This window comes from Lepidochelys kempii, chromosome 4, assembly GCF_965140285.1.
Source record: "Lepidochelys kempii isolate rLepKem1 chromosome 4, rLepKem1.hap1, whole genome shotgun sequence".
Classification (NCBI taxonomy): Eukaryota; Metazoa; Chordata; order Testudines; family Cheloniidae; genus Lepidochelys; species Lepidochelys kempii.
In genome coordinates, this window is record NC_136383.1 from 43213391 (window position 1) to 43236150 (window position 22760).

The window sequence follows — 22760 nt, forward strand, 5'->3', positions numbered from 1 at the left end:
TGGTCTAAACTAAAGGGTAATTTTTGTTTTTAAGAAGGTGGAAGTGTCTGAAAATAATTCATTTCTGACTATGCAGTATATATCCCCTTGCCCAGTTTGACAGATGCAGACTACAGCTATCCCAGCACAGAGAGCTGGACACGGATAGTGGGCTGTTAGTCTCAAGTCACTTCTGGAACATCTCCCATGGTGGAGACTGTAAAGGCCTAACTGAAAACCCGCAATGGAGTGCTCAAAAATCACAACACCACCACGCCACCTGCCCTTAGCACCAAAAGGAGAAAGTCTTGTTGTTGTTTAAATACAAAACTGGTAGAATTAGCGATTTTATAGGGACTCCAAAGTGTTTACTACATTCTGAAAATTCTAAGATTTCATTTAATAAAAAATGTAGGTTTCTACCTTTTTCAGTAGACTAGGCACAGCTACCTAAAAATAGATATGCTGATACCTTGTTAAGTCTTACAGAAAACTGACTCCTGCCAAAAAAATAGAAATAAAGGTCTGAATTCTGCTTCTTCAACGAGACATGAACTTCAGTACCTAAGATGGAGCATTTAACATAATGCTAATTGCCCTTCTTCCTTTTACTTTATTTAAATATTGGTTTCTATTTTATCAGGTAGTCATGGGTCATTGTTAGAGAAATTGTGGAAAGCATTAGTTTCTGTATTGACCTGATACTAAAATAAGTAACTTATTCATATCAAAAATCTTCTTCATAGAAAATAGATATGAAAGTAAATTGTGCTGTGAGCCTTATCTTTGGAGCTACTACTGGTGCTTTGTATTTGTGTTTATATACACATATAAAAAGAAAAGGAGTACTTGTGGCACCTTAGAGACTAACCAATTTAATTGAGCATAAGCTTTCGTGAGCTACAGCTCACTTCATCGGATGCATAAAGTGGAAAATGCAGTGAGAATGTTTTGTACACACAGACCATGAAAAAATGGGTGTTTATCACTTCAAAAGGTTTTCTCCCCCCACCCCACTCTCCTGCTGGTAATAGCTTATCTAAAGTGATCACTCTCCTTACAATGTGTATGATGATCAAGGTGGGCCATTTCCAGCACAAATCCAGGGTTTAACAAGAGCGTCTGAGGAACAGTGGGGGGTGGGGGGGAGGAAAAAACAAGGGGAAATAGGTTACCTTGCATAATGACTTAGCCACTCCCAGTCTCTATTCAAGCCTAAGTTAATTGTATCCAATTTGCAAATGAATTCCAATTCAGCAGTCTCTCGCTGGAGTCTGGTTTTGAAGTTTTTCTGTTGTAATATTGCAACTTTCATGTCTGTAATTGCGTGACCAGAGAGATTGAAGTGTTCTCCGACTGGTTTATGAATGTTATAATTCTTGACATCTGATTTGTGTCCATTTATTCTTTTACGTAGAGACTGTCCAGTTTGACCAATGTACATGGCAGAGGGGCATTGCTGGCACATGATGGCATATATCACATTGGTATATGTGCAGGTGAACGAGCCTCTGATAGTGTGGCTGATGTGATTAGGCCCTGTGATGGTGTCCCCTGAATAGATATGTGGGCACAGTTGGCAATGGGCTTTGTTGCAAGGATAGGTTCCTGGGTTAGTGGTTCTGTTGTGTGGTATGTAGTTGCTGGTGAGTATTTGCTTCAAGTTGGGAGGCTGTCTGTAGGCAAGGACTGGCCTGTCTCCCAAGATTTGTGAGAGTGATGGGTCGTCCTTCAGGATAGGTTGTAGATCCTTGATAATGTGTTGGAGAGGTTTTAGTTGGGGGCTGAAGGTGACGACTAGTGGCGTTCTGTTATTTTCTTTGTTAGGCCTGTCCTGTAGTAGGTGACTTCTAGGTACTCTTCTGGCTCTGTCAATCTGTTTCTTCACTTCAACAGGTGGGTATTGTAGTTGTAAGAATGCTTGATAGAGTTCTTGTAGGTGTTTGTCTCTGTCTGAGGGGTTGGAGCTAATGCGGTTGTATTGCAGAGCTTGACTGTAGACAATGGATCATGTGGTGTGGTCTGGGTGAAAGCTGGAGGCATGTAGGTAGGAATAGCGGTCAGTAGGTTTCCGGTATAGGGTGGTGTTTATGTGACCATTGCTTATTAGCACCATAGTGTCCAGGAAGTGGATCTCTTGTGTGGACTGGTCCAGGCTGAGGTTGATGGTGGGATGGAAATTGTTGAAATCATGGTGGAATTCCTCAAGGGCTTCTTTTCCATGGGTCCAGATGATGAAGATGTCATCAATATAGCGCAAGTATAGTAGGGGCTTTGGGGACGAGAGCTGAGGAAGCGTTGTTCTAAGTCAGCCATAAAAATGTTGGCATACTGTGCGGCCATGCGGGTACCCATAGCAGTGCCGCTGATTTGAAGGTATACATTGTCCCCAAATGTGAAATAGTTATGGGTGAGGACAAAGGCACAAAGTTCAGCCACCAGGTTTGCCGTGACATTATCGGGGATAGTGTTCTTGACGGCTTGTAGTCCATCTTTGTGTGGAATGTTGGTGTAGAGGGCTTCTACATCCATAGTGGCCAAGATGGTGTTATCAGGAAGATCACCGATGGATTCTAGTTTCCTCAGGAAGTCAGTGGTGTCTCGAAGATAGGTGGGAGTGCTGGTAGCGTAGGGCCTGAGGAGGCAGTCTACATAACCAGACAATCCTGCTCTCAGGGTGCCAATGCCTGAGATGATGGGGCACCCAGGATTTCCAGGTTTATGGCTCTTGGGTAGTAGACAGAATATCCCAGGTCGGGATTCCAGGGGTGTGTCTGTGCGAGTACAGACTAACACGGCTGCTACTCTGAAACATATCAAAATGTAAATACATTGTCACTTTGTCGTTGATGTAGTGTAAATAGTAAAGATATTGGGCACTGTACCCTTCCATTTTGCTCTAAGCATTATAGAGTGCTTTTTTTTTTTTTAAGCATCACAACATTAAACTGCGGAGAACAGCTAGCATTGTTTTTAATATTTTTATGTTACTTTATCTTCACTGCCTCTTCTTTGTGTCTCCCTACATTGTGTGAATGCATTCTAATGCTCTGGCAATTATTGATTCAATTGAAGTATAGTTTATTCACGCTGAACATCAGCAGCATGTGCCAGACTGAGACTAAGTCCTCCACTTAAAATCTGAATTTACTTAACAGCGTTTCTTTAAAGTTAATTTGTTTGGAGCTAAGGGAGGAGGAGAGTTGTTTTTGCTTTTTAAAGCAACATGAAGATTATGTCCTGCAGTGTAAGCTCTTTGGGGCAGGAAATGTCTTTTTGTTCTGTGTTTGTGCAGTGTCTAGCACTAACGCAATACAAGCGATAAAGAATAATGACAACCTCTTTCCTTTTTTGAGGCAATCTCAGCACATCTCGGTTAAGTTTTCCTCCTGTCCTATGTTGTTGAAAGTGCTTCTGGCACTTCGTGCTTACAAAACAGTTAATATTTGCTAGTTTTGATTGATTTAATATTTGTTGGGTTTTTTCAGTTCCAATCTTGCTTCCTTGATGCAACTGGGTGTTCTGCCGTTGGGTTGAGGAATTGCAGCCTCCTGCTCTAACCATGATATAACAGTCTAGCCTATAAAAGCTGTGAAAATGCTTCTCCCTTTACTATAGCTTCTCTTTTCTAGTGTACGCTGCTTTCTTGCTTCATTTATTCACAAACCATTAGTATATACCTAGTCTGCATATTTTAGGCACCAGACACTTACCCCCACTAATTCTTGGACTTGCACATATGTTCTCCCTTGCATCCTCTTACATTCCATATAGGTATCAGTACTTTGACTCACACTTCATCCGTCATAGCCAGTAATTATATGATTTTCTTGTAAATCCTTATGGATGCTGAATGGAGATTCTCCCACAGAGGCATTTTCTGACAGCTCCAAACTGTCTAAAAAATACCTTAAAACAAGGCAACCTATTTCTAGATGTCCTACACATTCTCTATTCTTGTACCCTCAAGAAAAGGTTACAAAATCCATGAACACTTAGACTGACTTTTGCTGGTAAAGAACTATATTTCCCAAATTTAGATGAAAAATTAAAGTGTAAAATCATTTCTTATGGCTTCTAGAGGCTGTTACATATTGTTTGAAAAATGTAATAGAAAATACCAGTATTCTGTCCAACATTTCCTCAGTCAGAAAAATAGCTTTTGATTTTCATCTCTGTTCATGTATGAATCGTTGCTGAGTATATAATGAATTGCTGTGTTTTCTATTTTCTATTCATATTTACTTCACTGCTAGTGTCTAACTTTTTGTTTGTAAAGAACATTAGAATACCTTAAGTTGGAGAAGACTAAGGTGGTCACTCTTGTGCTGGTGAATGGCAATGATCTTTAATTCTATAATAACTCATTACTGACTATTATACAATATAAATATTGGAACCAAATAGAGTGATTTAATCCTAGAAAGAGAGCTTGAAAACTGAAATTATTTGCTTTTTTAAATTTTAAACTGAACTCTTTATAACTTTATTTCACTTTGATACAGTGATATCTTAAGTTGCTATTTAAAATGTCTAAGGCTGTAATAGGAATGGTGGGGAAAGTAATACTTGGAAACTGTGGTCTGTGAAAATTTCAGTACCATTATGACTGCAGGATGTTACACCCACTAATACCCACTGTTTATGGCTTCATGTTCCCCATTAGGGTAGTATTTCAGCATCTCATAAACGTTAATGAATTAATTGTCACAGCAATTACATGATTTAGAAAATATTGTTACTCAAATTTTACAGATCAGGAACTGAGGCAGAGGGAGATTAAATAATTTGCTCAAAGTTGCACAGCAAGTCTGTGGCAGAGCCAGAAATTGAACCCAGACTTCTTGAGTCCCAATACAGTAGTACTTTAATGACAAAGACCACCTTCCTCAGTCTTTTCAATTTAGGTGGAGAGATATTTATAGTCTTCTAAAACATCTTGAAGTTTAGCAGCAACCAACAAACTCAATCTGTTGGTGTTCTATTTAATCTGAGATAGTCTGGTAGCTAGATTATTGGATTCCAACCCTCTTTTTTTGTCCCACTTCACTCTCCATTTAAAATATGTACATTCTCCATATATTTCTGTGATTAATACACTGAATACTGTAATGGTTCAGGCTTACCTTTGTCATTATTTCAGCTAAAAAATTTTGAAAGTGCTGAAGTCCTATTTTCAAAAGAGGTGGGGTCTCTCATATGAGAATATAACCAAGGGTTTGACCACTGAAAATGTTGCCTAGAGTCTATAGCCGTACCACTTTCTGTTGAAATCCTGTTAATTTTGTAAGCTAAGTGGAAGACCTCTAAAGAACACCTTAGTGGCTCAGAAAGAGATGATTGCATTCATCTCTGTGACATAGTACCTGGTTCCCACATGGGGCATGGAGTTACTTCAGGAGTCTTTTGGTTGGAACATAAAGCAAGTCCTCTCCTTTGTGGTAGTTTGTCCCAAGGCCAATTTTGTAACAATAGGGGCTTTAACCCTGGTGTCTTGGACATTATACTTGGCCTGGCTAAATTCTCTCTTTAGTTTCCACTGGAAAAAATATTCTGCATTTCTTATCTGACACTCTTTTACGTACTGTAGTATTGCTTTGTACCATTAAATACAAATGACTGTATTTCAGTGGTTGAAGAACCAATCCCTGTACATACAGCTCATACAAAGTTATGGTTTATATGGAAGTTTATAAGATATGTTGGATGTGAAATGCTGCTGTCTGTAAGCTCATTACTATTAACAGCATGCTCTACATCTTAATGTGCAGTGACACATTTTTCTTCAGATATTTATACTCTTGGTGCCAGATCTGGTGGTCTATTCCTGGCCCAGTTTGGCAGTGCAAAGCTAGCATCCCTCTTATCAGTAGCCACTCCAAAGAAATCAGGAAAAGGCAATAAAGAGGCAAGGACCGGAGGAAAGCTGTTAAAGGGTGGTTCAGTGGATGCTCTCCTTGTAGTTCAAGAATGCATTTTTCTAACCTAAAAGGGGACAGAGCCTTTTGGAGCTCCCACGTGGTAGAGAATTTTCACTGTTCCCAGTGCTCACCGGACTAATCTGGGTGTGTTTTGCAAAAATCATTGGTATAAATACATCTTAATTTAAAACTGGACAATATTTCTAATTTGTTTGCACTCTCCAGAAATTTTTTTCGCTGCCTTTTCTTTAGTGTGTTCCAGTATTCTGCTGTATTTAGAAAAAAAGGAAAGATATCTAGCAGTTTTTTCAGTAACCGTTTGTGGAAATGTTAAGAAATAGATCTTATTGTTATGTTTTCCCATTATCCCTATCAATTTGTTTAAAAAATCTATTGAACAGTAGATGATTACCTTACAAATAACTTGTAGAGTGTGCACTTCAAATTCCATAATTATAAATGCAATTGTGTGACCCAGCTGAATACTCAGTATTTAAGTGAGCATAAAGCTTTATATATTAACATTCAGAATAAATGATGACCCTTCATAAAGCCTAAGTAAACATTTTTTTCTGGCTTTATTTTTCTAGCTCATCCCTGTTTTTGTGTGGGAAACTGGTTCAGGTGGTTTACTGGAAAGAATCTGACAAGTTGCTTGTGATTGGCCTTCCTGCAGAAAGGTGAGTTTTAAACATAGCATGTTTATTTTTTAGAAGATTATTGAAATGTGCAAAGACCTGGGAATAGTAACTTTCTTATATCACTTTAATATATGTATAAAGCTATGTTTTCAGTTGTATGGCTGGTAACTCTGCACCTATGTAGGAATTATTCAGCTTGCGGTGTATGGAAAATCACTGCCAAGAACTTGACAGAACTAGTTTATCACTGAAAAAAATTGTGACTTTTATGAATATTTGAAATCCCCTGAACAAAAACTGCTATTTGTGTGGAAAAAAATTATAGTTAATGTGATGTATCTGATTTGGATTGTAATCTCTTTACAACAGGGATTCTATTCTTTATCTAAGTATACAGAGTTTAGCACAACGGGGCTGCAATCCTGATTGGGGTCTGTAGGTGCTACTGCTATACAAATAACAATAATAGTGAGTGCATTGTCTGGGAGGCAGGAACTCCCAAGTTCTTTTTCCCAGCTCCACCACCGATCTTTGTGTGACCAGGAGTAAGCCACTTAAAGGAAAACTACTGTATATTACTATTTAAGTATGTAGCGTATGTGTAGGGCCCTACCAAATTCACAGTCCATTTTGGTCAATTTTATGGTCATTGGATTTTTAAAATAGTCCGTTTCACAGTTTCAGATGTTTACATCTGAAATTTCACAGTGTCGTAACCATGGGGGTCCTGACCCAAAAGAGGGTTTTTGGGGGGCTGTAAGGTTATGTAGGGGGATTGTGGGATTGCCATCCCTACTTCTGCGCTGCTGCTGGCTAGGGCACTGCCTTCAGAGCTGGGCAGCCAGAGAGCAGTGGCTGCTGGCTGGGCACCAAGCTTTAAAGTCAGCGCCACCACCAGCAGCTGTGCAGAAGTGAAGGTCTCAGGGTATGGAAAGGTGGGTTACCATACGTCCATGTTTTCCTGGAAGCTTCCCACCTGGGTCTGGGACTGACAGTTAGACCCGCAGCCTCTCTGCAATGTGGGGTGACAGCTCGAGCCACAGTCTTTCCACGCGGGGTAGGGGTGACAGCTCAAGCCGCAGCCTTTATGCATTGGAGGGAGGGGAGACAGTGTGAGCTGTAGTCTCTTTGTGCAGGGGAAGGGGGTGACAATTTGGGCCGCAGCCTCTCCACCCAGGCTGGGGGCTGACAGCTGGGGCTGCAGCCTCTCCACTTGGGAGAATGGGGGTGTGACAGCTGGGGTCGCAGCCTTTCCGCCTGGGTTATGGGCTGACAGCTGGGGCCGCAGCCTCTCCATGTGCTGGGGAGGGGATGATAATTGGGGTCTCTCCCAGACAACAACAGCAGAGCTTCCTACAACCAGGAGAGGTTCCCGGAGGTGGGTCTGACCCTGCTCCCAGAGCAGACCCTGCTATTCTATTTTGTGTGCGGGTTAGAAATTGTGCATCAGTGAGGCCAGCAGCAAAAAAGAAATTCACCCTCTCTTTATCCGTGATGCATTTCATCATATTGTAAACACAGTTTAAACTGTTTTTTTATTTTGTTTTGTTTTGCTAGTGTGCCTCTTTCTCAGCTAAGGAACATGATTACAGATGTTGTCAGAACCTTAAAATTTATGTATGGTTCTTTGGACAGGTAAGTGCTTCCAAAGGATTTATTTTTAATAACTAATTTTGAGGTTAAAAGAGAAGGAGTACTTGTGGCACCTTAGAGACTGACAAATTTATTTGAGCGTAAGCTTTCATGAGCTACAGCTCACTTCATCGGATGCATGCAGTGGAAAATACAGTGGGGAGATTTTATATACACAGAGAACATGAAACAGTGGGTGTTACCAAACACACTGTAACCAGAGTGATCAGGTGAGCTATTAACATCTGTAGTGATAATCAAGGTAGGCCATTTCCAGCAGTTGACAAGAACATGTGAGGAACAGTGGAGGGGGGGAATAAACATGGGGAAATAGTTTTACTTTGTGTAATGACACATCCACTCCCAGTCATTATTCAAGCCTAATGTAATGGTGTCCAGTTTGCAAATTAATTCCAGTTCAGCAGTCTCTCGCTGGAGTCTGGTTTTGAAGTTTTTTTGTTGAAGAATTGCACCTTTTAGGTCTGTAATCAAATGACCAGAGAGATTGAAGTGTTCTCCGACTGGTTTTTGAATGTTATAATTCCTGATGTCTGATTTGTGTCCATTTATTCTTTTATGTACAGACTGTCTGATTTGGCCAATGTACAGGGCAGAGGGGCATTGCTGGCACATGATGGCATATATCACATTGGTAGATGTGCAGGTGAACGAGCCTCTGATAGTGTGGCTGATGTGATTATGCCCTATGATGGTGTGCCTTGAATAGATATGTGGACACAGTTGGCAACGGGCTTTGTTGCAAAGATAGGTTCCTGGGTTACTATTTTTGTTGTATGGCATGTGGTTGCTGGTGAGTATTTGCTTCAGGTTGGGGGGCTGTCTGTAAGCAAGGGCTGGCCTGTCTCCCAAGAACTGTGGGAGTGATGGGTCGTCCTTCAGAATAGGTTGTAGATCCTTGCTGATGCACTGGAGAGGTTTTAGTTGGGGGCTGAAGGTGATGGCTAGTGGTGTTTTGTTATTTTCTTTGTTGGGCCTGTCTTGTAGTAGGTAACTTCCGGGTACTCTTCTGGCTCTGTCAATCTGTTTCTTCACTTCAGCAGGTGGGTATTGTAGTTGTAAGAATGCTTGATAGAGATCTTGTAGGTGTTTGTCTCTGTCTGAGGGGTTGGAGCAAATGCGGTTGTATCGTAGAGCTTGGCTGTAGACAATGGATCATGTGGTGTGGTCTGGATGAAAGCTGAGGCATGTAGGTAAGTATAGTGGTCAGTAGGTTTCCGGTATAGGGTGGTTGTCAAGGTTCCTCCCCCACTCTGAACTCTAGGGTACAGATGTGGGGACCTGCATGAAAAACCTCCTAAGCTTATCTTTACCAGCTTAGGTCAAAACTTCCCCAAGGTACAAAATATTCCACCCGTTGTCCTTGGACTGGCCGCTACCACCACCAAACTAATACTGATTACTGGGGAAGAGCTGTTTGGACGCGTCCTTCCCCCCAAAATACTTCCCAAAACCTTGCACCCCACTTCCTGGACAAGGTTTGGTAAAAAGCCTCACCAATTTGCCTAGTGACTACAGACCCAGACCCTTGGATCTTAAGAACAATGAACAATCCTCCCAACACTCGCACCCCCCCTTTCCTGGGAAATGTTGGATAAAAAGCCTCACCAATTTGCATAGATGACCACAGACCCAAACCCTTGGATCTGAGAACAATGAAAAAGCATTCAGTTTTTTACAAGAAGACTTTTAATAAAAAATAGAAGTAAATAGAAATAAAGAAATCCCCCCTGTAAAATCAGGATGGTAGATATCGTACAGGGTAATTAGATTCAAAAACATAGAGAACCCCTCTAGGCAAAACCTTAAGTTACAAAAAAGATACACAGACAGAAATAGTTATTCTATTCAGCACAATTCTTTTCTCAGCCATTTAAAGAAATCATAATCTAACACATACCTAGCTAGATTACTTACTAAAAGTTCTAAGACTCCATTCCTGGTCTATCCCCGGCAAAGACCCAGCATACAGACAGACACAGACCCTTTGTTTCTCTCCCTCCTCCCAGCTTTTGAAAGTATCTTGTCTCCTCATTGGTCATTTTGGTCAGGTGCCAGCGAGGTTACCTTTAGCTTCTTAACCCTTTACAGGTGAGAGGAGCTTTCCCCTGGCCAGGAGGGATTTCAAAGGGGTTTACCCTTCCCTTTATATTTATGACAGTGGTGTTTATGTGACCATCGCTTATTAGCACCATAGTGTCCAGGAAGTGGATCTCTTGTGTGGGCTGGTCCAGGCTGAGGTTGATGGTGGGATCGAAATTGTTGAAATCATGGTGGAATTCCTCAAGGGCTTCTTTTCCATGGGTCCAGATGATGAAGGTGTCATCAATGTAGCGCAAGTAGAGCAGGGGCATTAGGAGGCAAGAGCTGAGGTCTCAGACAGAGCAAGCTTTTATACCAAGTGTTTTGCTTTTTGTATTTACATGGCTTTGCACTGGGGATTCTATTGCACTGGAAGCCTGATGTCTGTATGTTGTTGTCTGTTTTTGTTTCAGCCTTACACTAATACAATTCTTTTAACCTTCTTTGATAAGCAGTATTTTTTTTAAACAGCTTTGGTCCCGATCATGCAAAGACTTATACGTGTGCTTAACTTTAGACATGTCAGAAGGTCCATTGCAGCTACTGGGACCTATTCTTCTAGACTTTTAGGTGGATCACATTATTAGATTGTTGTTATAATGTACAGTCCATAATTTTTAACTTTATTTAAGACAGGGACTGTCTTCCTCTGTGTTCAGAATCACCTAGCACATTTTGAATACTACTTCAGTTTTCAATAAAAATGCCAAGGGCTGATGTTAGTATTAACTGTATTAATTAACTGTTAGTATTAACTGTATTAATTTCAGTGTGAAAATCATAATCGTTATTTCTATTCCTGTGTTAAATAGCAAAAAAATATATGTGTTGTGTTCTAGGCAGAATAATTTGACATGACATCGGGTCTCCTGTTTACTCCAATAAGCATGTACACACCACTTCTTATACATTGGCAATTTTCAAAGATATACTGGCAGCTATGTACATGTATCTCCGAAAAGAATCAAACACTGAATATGATGGATAAATCAGTTTATTTTTGTACAACTTTAGTAGACATTTGGAATAGAATTTTTTTCTCATTTTCTGAAGGTAATATGAAGAACATGCTATAGTAACTTTTTTATTTAAAATTGTTTTGGTTGACATCAATTAAACAATAGTCAACAATGGCAGGTACACTAAAAATAATTAAATGTCTAAAGAAAAGGAGCAGGTAGAGTCATCCAGGTCACCAAAGAGATGAATGTATTTTAGAGCCTTATTTCAAAATCTGCAATTTGCTGTAAGATGTAAACTGCAGAACTATTGGTATTAAGAAGTACCAGTTGTTTTCCAAGCAAACCTATTTTTATTCTGGGTAACAACCTTGTGTTTTTTGTTGTTTAACACTGAGTGGTTTTTGTTTGTTTGTTTTGTTTTAATCCAAATGGAGTATCCTGCTTTGAAGCATCTGCTATAACATAGACAATTATACAAACAAGGTACCAGTCTCTCGATGTTATTCTAACTTCCAGTTCATATTTGTTCAGTGCTTTTTGCCAGGTGGAAAACATTTCCCGCTTGGATCATTTTTTCAACCTGTTCTTCCAGCGAGCAATTCAGCCTGCCAGACTCAACTCGAACGCCAGCCCCAGTGCTCAGCAGTATGATGGCTGCAGTGCATTGCTTTTAGACAATCTCCCAGGGGTACGCTGGTTAACGCTGCCACAAGAAATCAAGGTAATCTCCTTTACAAATCTCTTAAGAAGGACTTTTACGGGACAGGGTAAACATTTGACAAAAGCAATTTCTTTACACACCATTTTCTGTGTTCCTTTCCAAGGTAGCTTTTGCTGTTATTTCTAAGATGTAATTTAAACAAAGGCTTCCCCTGTTCCAGGCCATCATTTCTTTCTACCAGATCCTTCTATGGAGCAGTAATGCTGAATTTGGAACCCCACATACATTTTCATAATCAACAGCTTAGTGTCTTCACTCAAGAATCAGGTAGGAAGAGAAGATGAACTAAAAAGGAGTTAAGGCCTTGTTTAACAAAAACATCTGCAATATGTAGCAATTATAGTAGAAAAAACAATTGATGGTACATGTGTTTGTTTCGTTCTACCATTTAAACATTTTTCCAGTAGGCAGTCTTCTAATCTTTAATGTCATATTTTTATTTGAGCAGCTTGTGTTGCAGGAGAGTTGCAGCCAGCTGCTGTAGAATCTGAAGAGATGGCCACATGACATTTGTGTGGCAACACACTGGTGCAGCTTCAATGCATCATTTTTCTGTATCTAATTCCCCCCAGATTCAGGCAGGAGTCGAGAGCTACACAGAAAGGATTTTTGGTTTTCTGTACTAAACTGCAAGGTGGTGGAGGGTAGAAGAGAAAAGGTGAAATATTCTGTATAGCATAGAGAGCTTGGAGTCTTACATCTGAACCTCTTCTTCCTGAAACGATCTGAAAGATTTAAGTGGGGGATATTGGAAATTCCCCCAAAACAGAAGGAAAATCACTATATAAAGAAAAAGAACTTCAAGAATAACTTTGTAATCAAAAGCCAATTACTAGACCTTAATCTATTTCCATAAGCCCTACCATCACCTTTTCTACAGCTTGCCTCCTGTCTACACTGCAGAATTTACTGTGCTGGAGCAATGTGTTATAATACATCAGGAACACAACCGTTTTGTCTCGCCTTTGTGGGTGCGCAGGTTCTGTAATATGGTCCCAACATGATTTGGTTCTTCCCACATATGAAGTCAAAACTGTGCTGTAATGTAGTTGGCACACAATCTTGCTCCAACATAGTAAATTTTGCAGTGTAGAAAGAACCTAATATTTGGAGAGAGTTTTGGGAAGACATTTTATGGAAGCGCATTTAGGGTAAAGATGAGTAATTGTGTTTTGGTGAGAAAAGATATTCCTGACATATGTTTTTCTTTATATTGTGTGTATATAGGTCAGCTCTTGTTTTGTTTTTTGAATAAACACTTGTTTTTGTATAAACTTAGCTCATAGTTTTACATTAGACTAACTAATTTGTTTCTGTTTTACCTCATCTTGCGTCTGCTGTTAACTATGGAACTGTAACTAAGGAAGGAGAGAAACATTCTAATCTGATTTTACAGAGGTCAGGAAGCCCAACTTTATATCTGAGCACTAAAACAAATGAAATAACCCCTGTTTGATGGCAGTATACATTTTATTACATTTTCTCTCTAAAAGTAAAAGACCAATTTCCTTTGTTATGAGCAACCTTTCTTTAGGCCTCTAAAAGCAGGCAAGGGTCTGACTAATTAGGGTATAAAATAAAAATATTTGTTAAAAGAAAACAGTAGAGTGGATCTTTAAAAACAAAAAAACAAAAACAAATGTTTCTTATTTGGGCTACCATCTTTTTCTTCTTCTTCTTTATTTGGTTTTGTAGATTCCAAGGCCAGAAGGGAACATTGTGATCATCTAGTCTGATCTCCTGTATACCACAGGCCATAGAACTTCCCCAAAATAATTCCTAGAGAATATCTTTTAGAAAAACATCCAATCTTGATTTAAAAATTGTTAGTGATAGAGAATCCACCACAACCCTAGGTAAATTGTTTCCCAGGATAGAGTCTCCCATCCTGTAAATATGGCCTACAATCTTTGTTCCTAGATGTAAACATTTACATTTAGCTATAATAAACTACATATTGTTTGCTAGTTCCCAGTTTAGCAAGCAATCCAGATTGCTGTGCATTAGTAACTTGTCATCTTCATTATTTACCATTCCCCAATTTTTGTTGTCATCTGCAAACTTTATCAGTGATGATTTTATGTTTTCTTCCAGGTCATTGATAAAAATGTAAATAGCATAGGGCCAAGAATAGATTCCTGCAGGAATCCACAAGTAAACACTCAACTCAAGGATGATTCCCCATTTGCAATTACATGTTGAGACCTATCAGCTAGCCAGCTTTTAATCCATTTCAGGTGTGCCCTGTTAATTTTATATCATTCTATTTTTGTTAATCAAAATGTTATGCAATACTAAGTCAAATGCATTACAGAAGTCTAAGTATCCCATCACAGGCAGTACTACAATATGTTTTGATCTTTATGTCCTGTGTAAATTTTGATTTTCTTGACTGACATATCCATTGATTATATGTATATATATATGCACTGTGACTGTTGGACTTCATCTTTCATAGCTGCTATCTATCAGGCCTACAACCCCAAGGTCCTGATAAGGCATATTCTGTCAAATGAACGTCAGTAGCTGTGGCCAGACACTGCTCTGTTCCTGTCCTGAAGGTATGAAGGGCAGCCACAAGAAGTTCTTTGACAAAGCACTAAAGCAAGAGTCTAAGGGTATATCCACATTGCAATGAAAGCCCAGGATTATTGGAACTTAAGTCAGCAAACCTTGGGTTTGAGAATCCAGGGCTTGAGTGTCTACACTGATTGCTGACCCTAGGTTGAGAAATTTTCAATGCCGGGTACCAACATCCACACCACAGTATACACATCCAAGTCCAACCAATCATATCTCAGACTTCCAAGCACCCTCCCAAAATGTGACTGCTGCTGCCCTTTATTCATGGCACAGTGTGGGAAAACTTGACTGTCCATCCCCGTGCGTCACAGGAAGTTTGAGCAGCACACCAGTACATCCTGCAAAGCCGTCATTTTGGTCTGCATGCTCCAAGCAACCGGAGCCAGCAACCTGGAGGCGTTGCGAGTAGAAGAACTTGCCTTGCTTGCACTTTCACTCTTGTTTGAGGAAACAGGCAAAGCTTCCATGAGTCGCTGGTAGACGTTCCAGCTGTGTTTGCTGACCCACCAATGACACCTGACAGAACTAATGATGGGGGAGGACACAGACATGGTAGACTCGAACTGGCTGGTGCTGCTCATGACACAGTCCAGCCGCTGATGCCCCCTGAATAGACAGGTGGTTCTTGAACAGGGCCACAAGAACAGACTGCTGGGACCATATAGTCATGCAGACCTGGAATGGCCAGCAGCGGGTCCAGAACTTTTGCATGAAGAAAGCTATATTTCCAGAGCTTTGTGAGCAGCTTGTCCTGACCCTGCAGCAACAAGATACGCATGAGGGTGGCCATGCAGGTTACTATAGCCATCAGGAAGTGGTTACCGCAAACTGATACAGGTCCATTGCCAACCAGTTTGGTGCTGTAAAATCATATGTGGGTAAAGTAATGGCAGAGGCTTCTGAGGCAATCAGGTGTGCAGTTTACCCCAAGGTGGTAGGCATAAAAGATGTACCTGAAGTAATTGCTGGCTTTGAGAGAATGAGGTTTCCAAACTGTGCCTGAGCCATCAATGGGATTCATGCCCGTTAGTTGTCCTCCTCAAAGAGCACGTGAGTACATAAACTACAAGGGGTATTACTCCATTGTGATGCAGGCCCTAGAGGACCACAGAGGCTGCACTGGAGAAGTTCATGATACCAGGATTTTCTGCCAGTCAGAAGTCTATATTAATGGAAAGGCTGGGACTGTCTTCCACCAAATCACATTGTTCATAAATGGAGTTACTGTTCCCACCCACTGTTGTTTTTGGAGACCTCATGTACTCCCTTTTCCCTTGGCTTATGATCTCAGAAACAAAAGAAGGTTTAATTACACTCTAAGTGGGAGTAGAATGCTGGCTGAATGTGTGTTTGGCAGATTGAAATCCCGCTCGCACTGCCTACTGACAGTTTGGATTCCCGTGTCATCAATGCTGTCCGCATTACTATGGCTTGCTCTGCTCTTCACAATCTTTATGAAGCCAAAGGTGAGCCATTTTCCTCCAGATTAACCTGTGATAGTGATAGACTGCTGAACTGGTACACTCAGCCAGAAAGTATCCAGGCAACACAAATTACAGATGCTTTGTGCTCCCACATCATGGATATCCATGGGCCAATGGCAGAGGGAGAATAGTACGTTTATGAATGTGCTTTGTGCAATGCTTGCATTAGAAAAGATGTGGGGGGTTGATTGTCATACATTGTACTTCTGAAAGACATGACCATTTATGAAATGGGGGCAGGAGAGGGGAAGAACTTTGGATTTACACTTACGGATTCATGTAGATATCTGTATTGAGAAATAAATAGTGTTTGCATACAACTTCCAAGTTGTCCCTTATCATGTGTTTGTCTTTATTATTTGAAATACACATATGAAGTGATGCTGTGGTGGTAATAACATTTTGTATTAGAATAAAAACCTTTGTTTTCAAACATTTATTAGAAAACCACAATATTAAACCATTGCCAGGCAAGTCACCTGCTATTAGGACACCAAAACACACCAATAACACCAAAACTTTTAACAAAATCATAAACAAAGTGCATGAACAAGAGCAAACAGTGAAACAGTTTCCAAGATGGAAATCCCCTACTGTTGCGTGTCCCCTGGCCTCTCATTCTCCTTTCCCTTCCTTACACATTTATCGCACTCTGGGCACCAGGACAGCAGGGTGGAGGGGTTCAGTGTGTGGGACTGCATGGGGTACATTTGGCCTATCTGTCTGCTGTTAGGGCTTGATTGCATGGCCCACCCATAGAACTGTCCAAACTGTTCCTCGTCTGTAGCACTTTGTACAGAGGAGGAGACTCAGGCCCTTGGGGTGGGCACAGCAGGAGGCTACAGTCATTGTGGCTGTTAGCAAAAGCAGCCCCTCAAACAGTTCTTTCTGCTGTGCTCTATCTTCCTTCCTCATCTGTCATTCCTATTCTAGGAATTGTGAAGCAAGTGTCTGCTCCTGCACTGAAATCCTGTGCAGCCAGCCTGAGCCTTTCTGCTTGCCTCTCTTTCCTTTCCACTTGCTTTAAGTCCCTTGCTCTTCGGTATTGGACCTGCTTCTTGGCTCTGTACAGAATGTCAACCATAAGTTCATCAAGGAAACACTTCCTCTAGGACCAATCCACAACAGTACAATGACTCAGGCTTCTACTGGAGCATGGGCAAGCTGTCAGGGTACTATGGTCTGTAAAAGTCAATGGTCCTGGAAGCAGACAAGACACAGAAGGTTATTGTCTCAGAAAAATTCCTTTTGAAACTTGAAGGACACAGAACGTTACTTTTGTAAAAATGTACTTTATATGGTTAGACTTACACGTCAAACCACAGAAGTTCCCTGGACACTATCGAGTTAATAGCAGTGAAAGACGTGCACAGATAATGGTAAGTTAAAAATCACAGCTGCTTTTTTTTCTCTTTTTTTTAATTGCAGTCCGATTTGGGGGAGAGCGGTTGCCATGGTGTTCTACATAAGCCTCCTCTATCATTTCAGGCATTCCACATTTTGGAAGATGTAACAGTTCTTGGGTTCCCAATTGGCAAAAAGAGGTTTTATTCAAATCTGCCAGTAGGAAGACAGCCAGGTATGCCACTGAAACATTCAAACATGTGGTGAGTGAACAGCACTGCTATGAGTGGAGAGAGCTGGTCAGCTACCGAGGTGGCCCTGAAAAATATGCCCTTCCCTGAAATGTGACTACTTATCTGGAGGTTCCGCTACAGGAAAAGTTTGCAGCTATCAGTACCTGGGATTGGGGCAAAATTCATGAGGGAATCAACAAGATGTTGCTTTAGCATCCATGTGGGTTGGTGCCTCTCCACAGCTTCTGGTATATACTGTTATGACTGCATGCAAACATATAGAACTCCGCTGGCAACTCCCTTCCTCCCCCCATCCCCAAGCCCCCATTTCTGGCACATTTCTGGACTGTATTCAAACCCCCAGATGTATTTCAGACAAATGATTTCATCACACATCAACCACATGGACTACAGTTAACTGAAATGGACTACTGTACAGTTATAAATGGACTACATTTCAACCTCCCTCCCCCAGTTCACTGGTGGCTTATTACACCATTAAGTAGGTATGGAGCACCGTGCTAACAGGAAAGGCAGTATAAGGTTCTTATTTTTAACAAACCGGAATCTCCTTGCTAAAATTGTGCTTTTCAAGTAAAACTTCACTTTTAGAGGCTTATTTCATTGTTCGCGTGTTTCGATTTTGAATTCCATTTGGTGGGTCGGGGAGGGAACACCAAGGCGCTGGTATGCAATCTGCCATTAGCAGATACACACTGCTACCTAGGGCTTGTAATAACTTTTTGCATTGGTTCATACTGTAACTATATGAATAAACACAAAAACTGAGCCAAAAACTTACCAGATCCAGGGAAACTTCTGCCTCTTCCTTTTCTGCTGCCAGTTCCACGGTGCACTGCTCTTCCAGTGAGCCATCAGAAAGTTCCTTCAAGTATGGCCCAGGATGTGCTGCAGCTGTTCCTGCAGCAAAGCCTCCTCAGGGACCAGTTTCATCACCAGAGTCACTTTGGTGGCCTCATCCGGCTCTTGCTGCTGGATCCCATCTCTTCCCATGTTAGATTCTGGGGTCAGCAGGTCACCATCCTGGCTGACTAGGTCATCATACATCACTGTTGGCTCCATGTGAAGTGCAGTACCCAGCACTGCCAAAGTCCTTGTAAAACTGGCTTGATGATGATGAGTTCCCAGAAATGCAATTCTGGTCCCTGACTTTGCAGCTTTCTGTCTTGAGCCACTTAATTGCTCCCTGCACTGGTCACTAGTCTGGTAAATTTCCAGTGCTACCAGTTTCTTCTCTATTTGCTGTTAGGCATAATCATTCATGGCACTCTTACTAATATCAAATGTTTTGCTCACCTCACACCAGAGAGTCACCAAAATCGCACTATGCTCCCTCAACCAGGAATCTGTATGCTTGGCAAAGGACTTCTGGTCAGTGGCCATTGCAAACTCAGGAAAAGGTTCAAACAAACCCTAAAACAGTCAGTTTAAGATTAATCTGGATAAAATGGTTGTGTTGCTAATCGGCATAGAGAGGCATTCTGAGGATAATAAATAATAAAATGTTTTGCACATGCCTCTCTTCTTCCACAGATCTCAAAATGTTTGCAGCTCAGCTGCCAAAATAAAATGGAAGTGCCTAAACACTGAGCTGTTCTTCAGCAAAGGCAGGTTGTCTGCATTTCCTGGAATAGGAAGTGGGATAGAGAGGACAAATAACACCATCCTGTGGGTTTGTGGGATAGCATTGGCAGACTCCCAGGGCCCGAGTCCAATGTGGCTGCATCCACACGGCAAAACAATAGGGCTTGAACTTGGGGTACTGGCTGGACTTGAGCTCAGACCCTCCACCTCTGTGAGGCCCTAGAACTCTCAGTGCAAGCCTGAGTCTGAGAGATTTGTGTATAGACAGAAGGAGCCTGACTCTGAGCCCAGGCTTACATTGCAGTGTAGACATACCCTAAATGTGGCTTACTGGTGTTACAGAAAATGCCCTAATTCTATGGCCCGTGGGTGTATTTTTTCCTTCTTCTTAGGCTAGCTTGGTGTTTTTTAATAATGCTTCCAATTTTTCCTTCCTTTAGAGTTTGTATTGTTTTTTTCTAATTATTTTTTAGCTTCAATGCAAGGTGCTTCCTCACTTTATTGGATCAATAGCTGCTTCTTTCTGCCTTCTTCAAAGGTTTCTTTTAGTATCTGCACCTCTTTCGCACAGCAGCATTCCTGGAGCTTTTGATTCTATTGCCTTGTCTACATGGCACAGCAAAGCATGCCAGAGGGGTGTGATTTGTAACATACCCTAACATGTTGCACTCTGATTGTCCTGTTAACACATTTTAGAATGTGCCAAGAGGGTCTAACAGGCCAATTAGAGCACTTTACAAATCACAACCCTCTAATGCACTTCGCCAGCAAGCCCTAAAACAGATGGTTTAAGATTAATCTGGATAAAATGGTTGTGTTGCTAATCAGCTTGGGGTAGCATTGTGAAGATAATAAATAATAAAATATTTTGCACATGCCGCTCTTCTTCCACAGACCTCAAAATGTTTTTGAAAGATGGGTAAGCATGATTATACCCAATCTGTAAATGGGAACATGGAAGCAGAGAGCGGTTAAATGAATGCCAAATGGTTATATAGCAACTAAGTGGCAAAGCTGGGTATGGAACACAGGTATTCTGACTTTCAACCCTGTACGCTCTCCCATGCTAGAGCACATTTCCCTACAGTAGTGAGCTTGACTACATGTTGACTACATATTTGGAAAAAAAAGTCCCTTATCAGTCTGCCCCCGTGAAGGTATTTAATTACAGATCCATGCTCACCTACCTAATTACCTCATGGAGTTGTAAAGCTTGATTTGGCTGTATTTTTATATATTCACTCAAAAGAAGCTGATGGTAAGAGACCCATGTAGTTTCACGAAATGCGTGCTATGTTGTACTCCCTGCTGGGGAATCAGTCTCAGTGGCTTTAAGAATCTTAACTCCAGGAATTCTTGTTAGTTTCTGCCAGGAGCAGAGGCCCAAGATCATGGCTCTGTTCTATTTTTTCCCCCTGCTACCTTAGCAAGTCAATGTAGCTGGGGTGCTGGAACAATTTGTATAGTGGAGGTGCTGAGAGCCATTGAACTAAACTAAACCCTGTACATGATATAAACCACTTCAAGCCGGGGGTGCGGTAGCACCCCTAGTTCTAGCACCTATGCAATGCAGAGTGCAGTGCTTCTGCTGGAAGACATTCACTATTGCGCCTTGTTGATTCTACAGGTGTGGGGCAGGAGACGGGGTTAAATTTAACAAGTAGAGAAAAAGACACCAATAGAAAGAATATATTACTAATAAACAGGGGGCCTCTCATGTCTAGTGACATGGGCAGCGGGTATAGTAGGCCAGGGGAGGCTTTGCCTCCCCTGGCGCAGCTGCGGCACCCGGACGTCCGGCTGCAGGGTTTGGCGGTGAAGTTTTTGTTTTATTATGCCCCATGCAAGTTCCAGGGTGGTTTAGGAGGCACATACCGCTTCCTCGGCCATCCCGGAACCTGCATGGGGCATATCAAAAGCGTCTTTTAGGTAACAGAAGCTTTTCCCCAAGGTGGGTTGGGTCTGGGGAGAGGAGGGGAGGCACGGCATGGCTTTGGCCAGCCCGGGCCTCCTGGTGGAGCTCAGGACTTCGGCCAGCCAGGGCGGGGGGTACTCTGGGCAGTGGCTAGCCCTGGCTTCACCAGCCAAGGGGGGGTGCTTCAGGGGGGGACTCCCGGTGGGGGGCAGGCTTGTGGATCTGCTGGAGGGGCGGCAGGGGGTCTCGGGGCTCCAGCTGTGGGGAGGGCGCGGGTGGAAGGGGTAGAGCCAGGGGCTAGCCTCCCCAAAGGGGGGCTCTACCCACTGCCCATTCCTAGTGAGGAGAGAAGCCAATGGAGCAGCAATAATGGAAAAGACAAGCCCATATGTCATTCTTCTCCTTCCTCCTGGAATGGCAGCAGTTCCTCTGCATGACCACAGGGTATTCCAGATTATACATGATTCAATGGCAGGGATGGGATGACCTGGCAGAGCTGAGGAACAGTTACTCTAGAGATCACATGCTCCCCTTGGAAATCTATCTAAGTCCCCATTGAGTTAAATCTGCTCCTTGTAGCATGAATTTGCAGTGTCTGGTTTCTACTCCCAGCAAGAAGGTATAGGTGATAGCATGTATCAGCAGACAAAGAACCAATGTCACCCTGTCCATAGAGCCAGTCATGCTACCATAGGACTAGAGGGAGATCCGGACAATGTGCAAGGAGCTAGCACACTGCATATAATGCCCCAGCATCTGTGGGGTTGGTGACAAGATTTCCCTTGAATCACTGGGTTCTACATAGTTAACAGGCACAGCCACTGCATTTTCCTGCCAGCACTAATCCCAGCCTCTCTCCCTGAAGAGATATGTCATGTTCTGTCCCCCGTCAGCCTGCTGCACTTTTTTCTCATGTTGTGTACCTTTTCTTAGATTCTGTTATGCAAAGGAAAGATTCCAATTGTAAGAAGAAAAAATCCAATATTGTATAGATGAACTACAAATATCTACCAAATTCAGAGCCTGAATAATGAATATCTAGATATGTAAAGTAGGAAATGTTTATTTTTAAATATGTAACGCTTTTGTATCCAATCAAATAGGTGTGCTGTAATGGCAAGACATGCATATCTTCTGTGGGCTATAGCCTCTTTCCTTTGCGCTCCTTCACACACTACTATCTATGAACTAAAGTATTAAAAACAATTAATACAATTTAATTGTATTAAAAACCAAACCAAAACATGTACTTTACAGAAGAGACTGTCTCCACTTTAGTTTAAAATGTCTTGTTTCACTGATTTTTGTGGATGTAATATTTACTAAATCTTCAGTCAAATAACTTGCATCTCCAAAATAAAGCCAGTTTAGACTGTATATCCTTAAAATATGAAGAAACTCATTATACAGAAATACATAATCAAACACTTTAAAAGATTCTTATTACATGACGAAAAGCAGGCTATTTTGGAGCAGTTATCACATCGTGAATGCAAGTGAGAAGAAGCAGATCTTTTTTGTGTTTCAGTACATTGCCACCTACAGGAACACTTCTTGTATTGAACATGGTCTAAAATGATCCTATGTTGTGGTCTAAAATGATCCTGTGTCATAAAGACATTCCTGCTCTACACAAGTCA

The 22760-nt window shown here is 41.6% G+C and overlaps 1 protein-coding gene across 2 annotated transcripts in view; it reads left to right on the forward strand.

Annotated features, from left to right (window-relative positions):
- Positions 1 to 22760, forward strand: part of INTU (inturned planar cell polarity protein) — a 100137-nt gene that overhangs the window by 48392 nt on the left and 28985 nt on the right. For both annotated transcript variants that reach the window (XM_073341086.2, XM_073341087.2), the window contains exons 6-8: positions 6491 to 6580; positions 8099 to 8176; positions 11767 to 11956. In XM_073341086.2, coding sequence (XP_073197187.2) covers positions 6491 to 6580; positions 8099 to 8176; positions 11767 to 11956 — 358 coding nt within the window. The remainder of the gene's footprint in view (positions 1 to 6490; positions 6581 to 8098; positions 8177 to 11766; positions 11957 to 22760) is intronic.